Genomic DNA, 14911 nt, shown 5'->3' on the forward strand with positions numbered 1-14911 from the left:
TCAAAGACGGTGACTTAACTTGCCAGGGTTTCAGGTTCTGAAATTCCTTCCTTCCCTCCTTCAACTTCTCTTTCATTGAAGCTTCTCCACCACCAGCTCGTCTTCACCTTCCACCGCCACAGAATTGTTACAGCTCATTCAACTCTTCATGAGCATGCCAGACCTCTGATTGAGTAATTTGACAGACTGCCGCTCCCCCAGCGAAACTATTATCTGAAAAGGAAGATAATAATACCATTGCCATTGATCAAGGTTTCGGGCGAGCTGCCCTTACATTGCCTCATCAGGCCCAGAGTCCACATTTTTGGTCATCTCTCTTCTGTGAAGCGTCTCGGGGCGTTCTGTGTTCAGGGTGCCACATCAATGCAAGTTATTATTTTATGCAAGACAGCATTACATGCCTGTGTGGTGCAGATGAGCTCCAGCGAAAAGGGAAGTTTCCTACCTCTCCATATAGACCACTGGTGGGGATAGGTAAGGGGAAAAAAAAACCACAGTGGCTGCAACCTACCTTGAATGTGGTCCCACAGGCCACGCCCACACCATCTCACGCATCTCCCGCTTCCGATTGGGTGGCGGGGTGTCAGTCATCATCGGCTGACGCTCCCGGTCAGTGGGTAGGTTTGGTTGTCGGCGCAGAGGGGGCGGGGCTTTACTTAGTTCCGCCCCCGCCTGAGCCCGCGGACATGGCTGTTCGTCTCAGTCAGGCGGCGGTGCGTCGAAGGGGCTTTGGTGATGGCGGTTAAAAAAATAAAAATGTAAATATCTATTGGCGTTTATTTAAATCTACTAGATTTGTAAATTCATGAAGCAAAGTGTTGTGTATTTTACCCGCCGAGGTAATTTTCCTGCTGAAAATCGAAAGGCGGTGTCGCCATGAAAATTTGCCTCAAAGTCTTGATTTCGCCTTGCATTTGGGATGGAGGATTGAAATGGATGGGCGAGTACGTTTTTTTAAGTCACTGGTAATGTTTAATTCAGGGTTCTCTCTTTTGATTCGCGTTTTCTGTGGGAGTTTTACTGGGTGTACACAGCAAGATCCCACTTTTACACCACCACCCCCCCACCTCCTCCCTTTTATTTCCGCAGATGAAGCGGTGCAAGTCTGACGAGCTGCCCCTGGATGAGGAGCAGGGGCCGAGGCTGGGAGTTGGTGCTGATGCAGCGCTCAGGCAGCAAGGTGATGCTATTCCAGCAGATGCAGCCTGCCCATCGCTGTCACTGCCTCCACCATCCCGCAACAACAGAACTCAAGACCTGAAGGTACAGCGAGTAAATAGGTTCTTCCTTTTTTTTTCTACTAACAACATAAGCTGATGAAAATCCTACCTCTTTCACTGGGTTCTCTGCCTTGTGCTCTCGTATGGGTCCAATGAATCTCCTGTAAGGCACCTTGGGGTATCTTGCTGTGTCCAAGGTGCTATGTAAAAGCGGGTTGCATTCAAACTTTTAGTTGTGTGGGATGTTTTATCTTGCCTGATATTAGTGCTCACTACCTCTGCCTTGCTTTAGCTAACCTATAGAAAAGCGGTTCTGGGGCTGATCAATAAGACAATCAGACTTAAGGTAAAGAGAAATCAAGAGTGTGTTTTGTCTGATTTCAAATTTAACCCAGCGTCTGAATAAGTTTTGTTGACCTCTGATATTCCACTGAGGTGGTTTGCAAACCACTGAATGACTCTTTATTTATGATTTGTGCGGTCTAAATAATTATTAGCTTTTTTTAAATCTAGAGTTTTGGAATGGAAATATAAGGTTGAGTAATTGGGCACTGAGGAATTGCTGTTCCTGATCATGTAAACAACTGGGATCACAGGCGAATAGTTCTGCAAAAGGTGCAGTTCGTGCATAATTCAGTGTTGAAATTAAATTTCAATCATGCATGCTGCCGAAAGTGGTTTCCTTTGATTGAGCCAAACTGAATCTGGTGATCTGTGCTGTTACTTTATTTCAGCTGGGCTATGATCTGTCTGGGTGGGGCTGTTGGCCACCGCCTCTGTGCCAACAGAGTGGAAAATCAGCCTGTCTTCATAACTATCCAGTAGATCCTGTTGGATCGTGGGTGTGGGTACATGAGTTCAGCACAATACTGTCTTCAACCAATTTGCACAGCCAAGAAGCCTGCAGAGACTTGCTGCCTTAGATCTCACGTAAGGAAAAATAACTGAAGCTAGCTATTTAATTAGAATCATGGCACAAGAAATAGCTTTCTAAAGATCAAAGTAGCAAATCAAATAAATCAAGTCACCTTCAGTAATTTTAGTTTGTTCAATGTATTACAGATTCGCTGTGTTTTTAAGTGAAATAAGTGGTTGACAAAGAGCTTAGAACCATAATCCAGTCTTACACTTGTCGAAGTAAATTGGTCACGTTTCAATTTTACGATTCCTTGACATTGTCTGAACCTCTCAAATTTATTACTGTTTTGTTATTCACCAATGGCCATTCACTACACTCTCATTATTGCCCCCTTGTGCTCTCATTGTTGATTAATAGAAGCAAATACTGCGGTGTATTTTTATAAATAGAACCCAGTAAAGCATATGACATTGAACAGAATGCTCTTATTTCCATGAGGAAGGAAGATTAATAACTCAATGATGTAGTAGCAACGCATAGCCTATCATTTTGGTCCATGTTTTTAACTTACTATGAATAATAGATAACAGTATTGTTTTGCTGTGTCCCAAACCTGAGCCCTTCCTGGAAGGAGAACAAAAATAAAACTCTTCGTACTATTACTACTAGTGGCATCTAATGAACTAATTCAAATTAATTATACTAATTCTTTTCTCATCCAAATTATTACTCGTCATGCATGGGGTAACTTTACCTCAATAACAGTTTGAAGTCTGTGTAGTAGCTTTTTCACTGTTGTTCTTGCATGTCATCTACTATAGTCTCCATGTGCTGTATGTTTTATTTGTTTATGACAATGGAATAGAGATGTAATTCAGGGTGCCACATTTTGCACTTCATTTGTCTCCCTCGACCTCCGACATATTGCTCCTACCCCTGCGCTTTGATCAGTTTTAAAACTGAAAATTTATGGTGAATGAATCAGCATTTCTTGCATCATCAATATGATCAATCTCTAGGGAACATTTCCCAAGTTATTACAGTCCCAGACAGGATATCCCAAATTGTCAAGCTTTTGCAAGAGGTGCAATGAGTTGGTTTCACTTCTTGATTAACTTGCCCATATGGTTGGTTGTAACAAGGTTAGGTTATAAAGGATTCTTTTCTTTCATGCCAAATTAATTTATATGTTTAAAGCTAGGTTTAACAGGTTTTTTTGAGTTTATGAAAAAGTGAGTTTACTGGTTACTGAAAGCAAGAAGAAATAATGATGCACATACATGGCGATTCAGAATATGTAGTGAGTCCAAAAAAAGATAAACATTACAAGGATCAGTCTCTGGGTTGATCGGTAAGGGCACAGTGGAAAATTGCAGCCTTGGGTGACACAAGTCGCACTAATGTTAGTAAATGAGTTCTTTGTTTCCTGATGTTTGTCTTTGCAGGTCAGTAAAGGCCTTAGTCGGGTTTCCTTTTGACTGCAGTTTCACTTGCTTTCCTGCTTCACCAAGAGAGAAACTTGCTTTATAATTATCTACAGCACAGGGATGGGTGACAGGGTTTTTTTAAAAGCACAGCACCTAACTGTGCACACTAGCATACACAGACCTGGCTGAAACTGGAATTTAATCTTTATTTTTGTCCATTCATTAATGGTAAAAATATGAAAGCTTGGGACATCATCTATCTGAGAGAGATTTTGTTGAGGCAATTGTGTGTGGTTTGTCAGCCCATTCTTATCTCTGTAGGTTTAAGCAATTGTGGTCCAGTTTGATTTGACTTGCCTTTGTCTTTTGATAAAGTTCGCTTGACACCTTGAAGTGTGACATTCCAGGGCTTCCCTCCACATACTATTGAAATTACATCTATTGTTATCTTCTGGCTACATGTCCATTCTTTGAAAAATATATTTTGCAATTAAAAGTTGAATATGTCCAAAAATACTTCAGGGTCCTGATCCTCCTCCATGATACCATGACTACAAATGACTACTACTTCTCTGGCATTGTATAACTGGTGGACTGGTTCAACGTTCAGTATTTTGTTTGAGGACAAATCGTTAACTTGGAGGAGGTGTAGTACGGCTGAGTAGAAGATTTTTGTTTAGTCCAGTGGTATTTCATATCCACTAATTGTGTTTTTTTTTAAAAAGTAAAGCTGCAGGTGCCAATTTAATGGCAACCATTTACTTTGAGGCCCAAATGTGAGAATTCTCCCTCTCCTGCAGTATTTCAGTCTGAAACTCCTTGTTACACAAAAGCGTGCAAGATAGGGGCAGGAGCAGATCATATGGCCCTTCAAGCCTTCTCTGGAATTTAGTACAATAATGCTGGCTTTCAACTTCACCTGACAGAGCTGTAATTGTAGACAGGCATTTCGGAGCTTTCCGAAATAAATTATACTCATAAATTTTTCTTTCAACCGCATTCTTGCACTCACTCTTAAAACAAAGTGATTGCTCTTTGAATAAGTGCCATTTATGAATTTGTATGGTGTTTTATTTTGCACCCGTTTTTTCTCCCTCATTTCCTGTCCTGATTCATTCTGATCCACTCTCACTTCAACTCAGTCTAAACTTCATGATTTAAGAGGAATTTTGATTGTTCCTGTCTTCTGTGTAATTATTTTCTGACCATGATGCCAAACTACGTCAAGCTTAAATGGAAACAAAATACCTAAAGCTCCCTCTTCTCCCATGAGAAATTAACATTACTGGTAGATTTCTTCATGGCCAGGTGAATAAAGGCACACGGTCTGCTGTGACAGAAACATAGCTTCATGTCATGGGGGTTTTGAAGTCAATATTGTGCTTTGGATAAAGTGGAAGAGAAAAGGAAAAATTAATGTGGGAGACATGTTCCTGTTTAACCTGCATCAATGCTTTGGGCATTGTGGTGCGAGGATATATAGCTTAGAGGGGCTCAGGCCTCATTTCCGGTCTGCTGATTTATCCCGTCTGAGTCAGGAGACCAGTTAATTTGTGTATTTAACCTCTCCATCCCAGATAATTTTGAAGGGTGGTGGTGGTGGGGTGGGGGGTGGGGGGTGGGGGTTTGTTTGGTTTGGGTTTAGTGTTGGTGGTGGGAGGAAGTCAGCCTGGAATCCTCCTCCTCCTCACCATCCAGTTGAACTCATTGTCATTGTTTGTGATGAATGATTTAAAGTCATAGAGATGTACAGCATGGAAACAGACCCTTCAGTCCAACCCGTCCATGCCGATCAGATATCCCAACCCAACCCGGCCCATATCCCTCCAAACCCTTCCTATTCATATACCCATCCAAATACCTCTTTGTTGCAATTGTACCAGCCTCCACCACATCCTCGGGCAGCTCATTCCATACACGTACCACCCCCTGCATGAAAAAGTTGCCCCTTAGGTCTCTTTTATATCTTTCCCCTCTCACCCTAAACCTATACCGTCCAGTTCTGGACTCCCTGACCCCAGGGAAAAGTCTTTGTCTATTTATCCTATCCACGCCCCTCATAATTTTGTAAACCTCTATAAGGTCACCCCTCAGCCTCCAATGCTCCAGGGAAAACAGCCTCAGCCTCTCCCTGTAGCTCAGATCCTCCAACCCTGGCAACATCCTTATAAATCTTTTCTGAACCCTTTCAAGTTTCGCAACATCTTTCCGATAGGAAGGAGACCAGAATTGCACGCAATATTCCAACAGCGGCCTAACTAATGTCCTATACAGCCGCAATATGACCTCCCAACTCCTGTACTTAAAATTCTGACCAATAAAGGAAAGCATACCAAACACCTTCTTCACTATCCTATCTACCTGCAACTCCACTTTCAAGGAGCTATGAACCTGCACTGCAAGGTCTCTTTGTTCAGCCACACTCCCTAAGACCTTACCATTAAGTGTAGAAGTCCTGCTAAGATTTGCTTTCCCAAAATGCAGCACCTTGCATTTATCTGAATTAAACTCCATCTGCTACTTCTCAGACCATTGGCCCATCTGGTCCAGATCCTGTTGTAACCCTCTTCGCTGTCCACTACACCTCCAATTTTGGTGTCATCTGCAAACTTACTAACTGTACCTCTTATGCTCGCATCCAAATCATTTATGTAAATGACAAAGTAGAGGACCCAGCACCAATCCTTGTGGCACTCCACTGGTCACAGGCCTCCAGTCTGACAAACAACCATCCACCACCACCCTCTGTCTTCTACCTATGAGCCATTTCTGTATCCAAATGGCTAGTTCTCCCTGTATTCCATGAGATCTAACCTTGCTAATCAGTCTCCCATGGGGAACCTTGTCAAATGCCTTACTGAAGTCCATATCGATCACATCTACTGCTCTGCCCTCATCAATCTTCTTTGTTACTTCAAAAAACTCAATCAAGTTTGTGAGACATGATTTCCCACACACAAAGCCATGTTGACTATCCAGAATCAGTCCTTGCCTTTCCAAATACATGTACATCCTGTCCCTCAGGATTCCCTCCAACAACTTGCCCACCACCGAGGTCAGGCTCACCGGTCTGTAGTTCCCTGGCTTGTCCTTTCCACCTTCTTAAACAGTGGCACCATGTTAGCCAACCTCCAGTCTTCCGGCACCTCACCTGTGACTATTGATGATATAAATATCTCAGCAAGAGGCCCAGCAATCACTTCTCTAGCTTCCCACAGAGTTTTCGGGTACACCTGATCAGGTCCTGGGGATTTATCCACCTTTAACCATTTCAAGACATCCAGCACTTCCTCCTCTGTAATCTGGACATTTTGCAAGATGTCACCATCTATTTCCCTACAGTCTATATCTTCCATAAACTTTTCCACAGTAAATACTGATGCAAAATATTCATTTTTTGGACTATGCAGTGCTGCTTAAGGAACAGAATGTAACTGTGAGATTGTTCTTGTACGAGGGGAAGGTAAGATGAAAAGCAGATCAACGGAGCAAAAATGACAGTTGAACTAAAGTATAAACGAAAGAAATATAAATTAAAGTAAATACAATAAATACAACGAAACTGCTTTGCTACATCCCTGAAACTGTGGCTCCTTTCTTAATTTACTATATTCAATTTCTATCTGACCACTGAAAAGACTGTACTTGTGGGCTGCAGAGCATGGATCCCACAGTGTTTGCTTTGAGTTCTCAACCATGTTGCAGAAGTGAGTGGTGTAGATGTGTTACTCGCAGATGCTGTCAGAACTGCTGAGTTTCTCCGGCAATTTCTGTTGTTGTTTCAGGTTTTCAGCATCTGCAGTTATTTATTTCTTTTAGCTACATGCTTAGTCTTCAATCTAGGCAGGAACAGGGTTAAGACATTGTCTGTTGTTCTGAAATGTTGCATTTCGGTTCCATTGTTCTAATACTTAACAGCCATTGCAGAAAAATGCAAGATGATCAGATTGGTTGACTTATTTTTTTTTCTGCAGCGATAATGCAGTTTGTGGTCTGAATTCCACTATATGGGTTAAGAGGTACATTGGATCTCCAAGTTACGGTGTTTACTGCCTTTGAACTAATAGCATAACTTGAGTGTTCAGCTCTGGTATTTTAGTAGTTAACACTATTTGGTACCATTGCTTGCTCTATTCTGACTTTGTGGACAAAATCTGCTGGAGTAAAATCTGATATGTCTCTTTTTAATGAGCATAGAAATATAACTGAAGGATTCAGAAATAATAAATTGGTTATTTAGTTTGGTTTCATTGCAGAATATCTTCAAAAAAGCTGGTGTATTTGCAATTGCAGCAAACCTGAAATTGGGAATTTGCTTGGCTTTTTAATCACTGTAGAGCCTTTCATGGTATGAAATGACCCAAAGGAACATAGCAGGATTATAAAAAAGTATGATGTCATAGAATGCATACAGTGGAGGAAGAGGCAGTTTGGAAATCGAGTGTGCACGGACCCTCTGAATACTATCCTTCCCAGATTCAGTACACACCCTAGGACACTATGAAGTAATTTATCATGGCTAGTCCACCGAATTTGTAGACCTTTGGACTGTCGGAAGAAACCAGAGCTCCTGGCAGAAACACATCGGGAGAACATTGCAACGTCCACATAGTCATCAAAGGCTGGAATCAAACCCAGGTCCCTGGCGCTCTGAAACAGCTTGTCATAGAAGTATGATATAAGGAATAGCTTAAAGAAGGAAAGTGAGGGAGTTTGGCTAAAAGGTGTAGAGAGAGTCTACTGGAACTTCAATATCTGGGCAGCTAATAAGATGTCCGTAAATGGTCGAACAGTTGGAATTGGACATGACCTAGATACCAGAATTTGAGGAGTGCAGCTTTCTTGGTGGATTGTGGAGTTGGAGGAAATTTTAGAGATTTTAATGATGGTATGGAGGGACTTCAAAATGAGGATGAAGATTTAAAAATCAAGATGTTGGATGTTGCTTGGATGAGGAGCCATTATGTTCAGTGGTGAGAGGGACTCGCTGGGCGTTAATACACTGGCAACATAGATTTGCTTGAGCTCCAGTTTGCATAAGACAGAATGTGGTGAACCAGCCAGGAATTTATCAGAATTGTTGAGTCTAGAGGTAATAAAGACAGAAGTGAGATGATGAAGTGGAGTAGGGTCAAAATCAAGTGATATTACAGAGGCAGAAATGAGAAGACTCGATAATGACATGGGTGAGATCAGTCGCTTATCTTGGAATCAAATGTTACATGTAGGTTGTCAACAAGCCAGCTTAATCTCAGATGAATGCTAGGGAACCAAGATTGGAGCAGGAACAGAAAAAAAATGGTTTCGTTTTTGTAATATTTTGCTTGAGGATATTTTTGCTTATCTGGTACTTTATGTTGAATAAACTGACTGATAATTTAGGAACAATAATTGAATTAATATAGGCGGTGATGAGGGAGACCTCCGTGTTGTTAGCTTACATGTATACATTGGTGCTGTGCCTTTGGACAATATAACTTGGGAAAGAGGAGAGGACCAAGAATTTGTGACCAGAGATAACCGTGTTGGAAGTAAAAGAAATCCAATACAAGTCATTTGATTTGATCGATAAGAGTGGAACCAGGTGACAGCAGCCCCTTTCAATGAGATAGAATTGGAGAGATGTTGGAGGATAGTGTGGTGAAATGTGTCTCTGAAAAGGCTACTGAAGGAACGAGTAGGAAAAGTTTACCTTTTCCATACTCTGATAGAATGTAATTTATGACTTTGAACGAATATGTTTTGATACATATGAGTAGGAGTAGGACATGTAGCGTTTCAAGCCTGTTCCACCATTCAATGATATCATGGCTGATTTGTGGCCGATCTCCATTTACTTGCCTGTATCCATTAACACTTGAATATTAAATCTGAGAGAGTTTTTTTTATTAACAGCTGATTCAGCATCCACTGCCATTTGTGGAAGAGATCCATACCTATACAGTGGGTCCACACTATTCTTTACCTCTATTCCTCATTTAGTGTATAGTCCTTATTTAATTAGCAATCAATTTCTGTTAGTTATTCAGCTATTACATATTTAAAACATTATTTTAGTGTGTTGCTGAAAATTAATTCATGCATTCTGAGGGAAAATAAATCCCCCATTTTCATTCCATGACTTTTTCAGATTTTTATGAAACATATCTTACAAATAGCAAGAACCCTGTGGTCTGACCAGATTTGGCAGTCTAAACCACTTATCCCCCATTTCCTTTCAAGTCTGCTTTCCTTGGACATGAAGGATTAGAGATGAGGGCTGCAGTTGTAATGGAAGAACTAGCAAGATGAAGTGAGATTGTAAAATGCAGATGGGTGAATGTTGGTTGGTGAGTTTATATGGAGGGAGACATTTTAGGTTAAGAGGGTCGTGAGTGAAGCAAGAGAGCTGATAAGTTGTGATGGAGGTTGAAATTAAGGATAAGGAGTGTATTGGTGCAAGCAGTGAACGTATCATAATGGGTACTTCTTGCTGTTCTGGAGAAGGTGGCAGAAAAAGAAGCTCTTAGAAGAGCGGTGAGAGAGATGGAACAAGGTGACAACTCAATGGGCAAGAATGTGCTGGAAGAATACGGTGTAGGCTGTGGTGTAATATGGAGGTGAGTGCTGCATTACTACTTCCACCAGCTTGCCAAGACAAGTTGTGAAAGATGTCACCGGGGGGGAAGCTTCATTATAAGTCAAAGTTCTATTCCCCTCAGCAAAGGTTATTTGCTCAACTCTCAGGCCTTACAGTAAATAAGAAATTGGCAGGAGCAATAGCTCTTGACAATGTCATGAATAAAAAATCTTCATTATTTTATTTTCAAGTTGATTTTTGCCACTCATGATGAGGATGGTAATGGGAGGGATAGAGCTCCTGTTATTTATCAACATCTTGTGTCCCATTCTTCTCCATCCAAATTGGTTGAACTGCTTGACCTAAAATACACATCACTTCTGCATGTTTCGGCAGCATCTGTAGAGAGAAAACAGAGATAACGTTTTTGAGTCCAGTGACTTGAAATGTTAACTCTGCTTTCTCCCCACAGATGCTGCCAGACCTGCTGAGTTTCTCGAGCAATTTCTGTTTTGTTTCGAATTCCCAGCAACTACAGTTCTTTGATTTATTTTAATTTGCTAAATTGCTTCTCATTTAGCCTGAGGGTTGAGTAAACCAATATATGTCCAGAATCTGTTTGATAATTCAGTTAATTTGGTTTGTGTATTAATTAATAGTTTATTCTCCTGGGTGAGTGAGATATTGCTGGGCGATAGGATTTTTCTTAGAAGGACATAAGTACTCCCAGTATTTTTTTTTCCACCTTCTGTTCTGAATTATATTTTCTGCAGCAAAAATGCCAGGCTGGTATACTGTAAAATATATCATAGAGGGCAGTTACTGAAGGCTAAATTTTATGTATTTCAATCATTGTTTTATCTTGCAGAACAGTGTTAATCAGTTTATTTTATCATAAACAATGGATTTGGTTCAGTGACCTTGTTTATATTATGCTAAAGGTGGTTATAAAGGAATTCTGAGTTGTTGATATTAGATTAGATTACATTACAGTGAGGAAACAGACCCTTCAGCCCAACAAGTCCACACCGACCCGCCGAAGCGCAACCTACCCATGCCCCTACATTTACCCTTTACCTAACACTACGGGCAATTTAGCATAGCCAATTCACCTTACCTGCACATCTTTGGGCTGTGGGAGGAAACCGGAGCACCCGGAGGAAACCCACGCAGACACGGGGAGAGCGTGCAAACTCCACACAGTGAGTCGCCTGAGGCAGGAATTGAACCCGGATCTCTGGCGCTGTGAGGCAAATTAACTGTGCCACCGTGCCGCCTACGAGATGGGATATATTTGTTCAACTTGTCATAGCTATACTGCAGAAATGAATTTGGAGGCATTGAGCTTGATGATCAAGGACATCTTGAGTGCGAACAGGAGTTGAGCCACCCAGTAGATAGAGTAGCACCAAGTTGATGGTTTACCAGATAAAGTATTTTTTCTAATTATGTCAACTTTTGGCATTTATGACCGGGAGTGTTTTGCAAAAAGAAGTCAGAATAGACTGCAATCCAGTCATATGACTACTTAAGTTGATATAACAATAAAGCTCCCATGTAAAACACGCCTCAGAATTGTCAGGCAGGCAGTTAAATTCCTCTTGTCATTAAAGTAGAAAATACTGAAAAGACTCTGCAGATCAGGCAGGATCTGTTTCAAGTGAAAGAATTAACATTTTAAGTTAAAGCTCTTTAAATCAGAACTGAAAATCCTCTTTGTTGTTCTGTATCTGCATACATGAGTAACTTTTCTTGATCTGCTTGCAACTTGATTCTTTTACTGGCATTCCCACCTGTGAAGGGTAGTTATGACTGCTATTCTATGACCATGGATGAAGGCATCACTTTAGTATATTTGATATATTTCTGCAATTTCCCTCCATTTATTCTTTCCAAACCTGAAGTTGCAGAAATCAATGAAGTGTCCCAACGACTGTAATCCTGTTCAACACAGACCAGGCAATGGACATGAAACCTCACCAGCTATACCATTTCAGGAGGAAATGATTTTAGTTTGAAGAAATTCATCTTCACTTTGTGTAAACAAAGTTTGTAAGCTGGCGCACACACCCAGTACCGCTGTCAATAATTATATCAGCAGTTAATCAAAGCAGAGTCTATATTTTGAGACTAGATTGCTTTGATAAAAGTCTGAGTTCAATGCCAAACAAAGTTTTGCGATAAATAACAGGATATATTTGTATCTTGTAAATATTCCTAAATACAGTTTACCTCGACCCAAATTACAGATGAAGTGTTGACTGTAATTCAGTCATGTCTATTGTATTTGCCTGCAATTATGCATATTCATATCTGTGCTGATAAAGTGCACTCAAGACCCCAATCTAGTTGGAGCAATTAACTGATTGTACAAGTTCATAATCATTCAGAAGCATAGGAAAGATGTTAACATTATATTTTTATGTCTAACATTTTAAGAAAAATATGTTCAGTGACAATAAATATGGATCTTATCCAATCTAACAAATAAAGCAGTTGGTTTCAGCACACTCGGGTTGGGAAGCAAGCAACAAATTAAATAGCCTGGCGTTCCTGCATGTGGTTCCTCCTGTTGAAAAGTGTCCATGTCCATGACTGCCTGATTGGACTTGGTCGATACACTATTCAACAACAAGGAGTATATCACAACTGAATAGATCATGACATTTGCTGTTACCTGCCTAAGTTCTCATGTGGAAATGAACCATTTGAGCATGATACTCAGATGCTGTTGTGGAACTCTGTGAGCGAAGTGTAGAAAGTTGTGGAAAGTGTGGCAAATTGGTTTTTATATCCTCTCCTCTTCCCATACCATAAATTGTTCCAGGCTTACAACCTTATTCAGCCAGGTTTTCTTTTCTGTGGGGCAGTATCTGTACCCCAGTTCTCCAAATGATCAGTGCCAAAACAGCCTCAAACGTTGTATTGGAACAAATTGAATAGATTGCTACCAGTATCCCAGTATAATCCACTTCAGTAGAAAACAGACCAGGAAGAAAAATTGTTGACATCAGAATTTCAGAAAGTCTATGTTCACTATTTTCACTGGAGTATATTCTTTGATTTTGTTTTGTTCCTATGAACAGAATGTTAAAAGATTGGTGTGAGCAGAAGTCTGGGACCAAACTTGTTTCATGGTTAATGTTGAACAATGAAGTATGGTGCTTTGGGGGCTGTTTTTGGGGTAAGGTAAGGTAGGGTAGAGTGGAAACAAATGTCCGAGGGTGTGGATCTAATATTTTTATTCTTCTTATTTTAAAGAAAATTCAGCAGCTATCTGAAGGAGGTGGTTCAGGTGGTATGTTTGGACATGGTCTGAAGCAACTTTTCCATCATCGAAAGCGGTCTCGGGAGCGCGATCAGAGTATGCAAGAATCTTCTCAACTTTACCACCATCCTCATGGACACTCTGATCATGATTCTGCAGATGAAAAGGAACGATCTCCTGAGATGCACCGAGTCTCTTATGCCATGTCCCTCCATGATCTTCCTGCCCGTCCCACAGCCTTCAACAGAGTCTTGCAACAGATTCGATCGAGACCATCCATCAAAAGAGGAGCCAGCCTCCATAGCAGTAGCAGAAGGTCAAAAAGTGGACCAACTGAAACCCAGAAAGGGAGTCCACATCTTGTCCGAAAGGCACCTCAGGACAGTTCACTGACTGCAATTTTGCAGCAGCATCAGTACAGACCAAGGTCGTCATCCACCACAGACTCGGCATTTACTGCGGGAGAGATTGGTATCCTCCACCCAACAGGGGATGAATCGGAACGAATCACAGATAAGGTGCAGTATTTTCCTATTACGTTTCAGATCACAAACTTTTGCTGCAAGCCTTGTGATGAGAGAATTGATCAAATCAAATCAAATGCATCCCTGGTATTTCAAACGATGAGGTAACCTTGTGGACATTGCCTCTTGAATGGTCAGTAGATGCATGATCTTTCAGTATTTTTATGGCCGAGATGAATAGATTATTGATTGCTAAGGTGTTGAAAGGTTACAGGAGGTATGCATAAATGTGGATTTGACGTTACTATCACATCTTATTGAATGGTGTCACAGGCTCAAAGGACTGAGTGACCCACCCTTGTTTTTGTTCATATGTTGGTATGCTCTGATTTTGGTGGATTTTAAACTCAATGTGGATGATGGCATTACTGAAGACTCCACTAAAATAGCCAACTATGTACATTTTGCAGATGTTACAAATGGAAATTATAGATTTTTAGAAAGTATTCATTAAAAGAGGAGCAGTAGAAGACTATGTATTCCTTCGAGCCTGCTTCGCCATTGGAGCTGGTCTGTTTGCATTTCAAATTTCACATTCCTATATATCCCTAATAACCTTTTATTTTCTTGCCTAACAAGAACATATTTGCCACTGCCTTAAAAATATTTCATGATCTCACTTTTCTACCTTCTGAGACAAACAGTTTGTAAGTTGCAGAGCTCCCTGTCATGATTTATCTGGGCAAAATATGCAAATAATCGTGTCCCACTATTCCAAAAGCTATCACCACATGCATAAGTGTAGAAAACCTCATTGAGACCACAAAGTTTACTAATTTACCTGACTGACTGCTACTGAGGCCAAAAGCAATTCACACAGGTTTTTTTGAGTAACATCTAAAATACCTCCATTTATTGAAACATACTTAGCGATAAAGAGCAGTGAAAGGAACAAATTTCTAATTTACACAACATAAATTATATGTTAAAACCCAAATACATGCAATCTTAATCACAATTAAGACGCATAACAGAAAAATGGTTTAACATACATACTATTGGTGGAAAAAGAATATATGCAGGGTAAGCAAAATTGGGGACATAAAAATTCCAA

The 14911-nt window shown here is 40.6% G+C and overlaps 1 protein-coding gene across 4 annotated transcripts in view; it reads left to right on the plus strand.

Annotated features, from left to right (window-relative positions):
• The first annotated feature begins 667 nt into the window (after nt 1-667).
• Nucleotides 668-14911, plus strand: part of tmcc2 (transmembrane and coiled-coil domain family 2) — a 158267-nt gene continuing 144023 nt past the window's right edge. Inside the window, exons 1-3 of one of the 4 annotated variants that reach the window (XM_072563862.1) lie at nt 668-758; nt 1090-1263; nt 13327-13851. In XM_072563862.1, the coding sequence (XP_072419963.1) occupies nt 1090-1263; nt 13327-13851 (699 nt within the window). In that variant the 5' untranslated portion in view covers nt 668-758. Of the gene's footprint in view, nt 966-1089; nt 1264-13326; nt 13852-14911 lie in introns of all 4 variants that reach the window. The other 3 variants (XM_072563860.1, XM_072563861.1, XM_072563863.1) reach the window with 3 other exon arrangements.

This window comes from Chiloscyllium punctatum, chromosome 45 (genome assembly GCF_047496795.1).
Source record: "Chiloscyllium punctatum isolate Juve2018m chromosome 45, sChiPun1.3, whole genome shotgun sequence".
NCBI classification, from domain to species: Eukaryota; Metazoa; Chordata; class Chondrichthyes; order Orectolobiformes; family Hemiscylliidae; genus Chiloscyllium; species Chiloscyllium punctatum.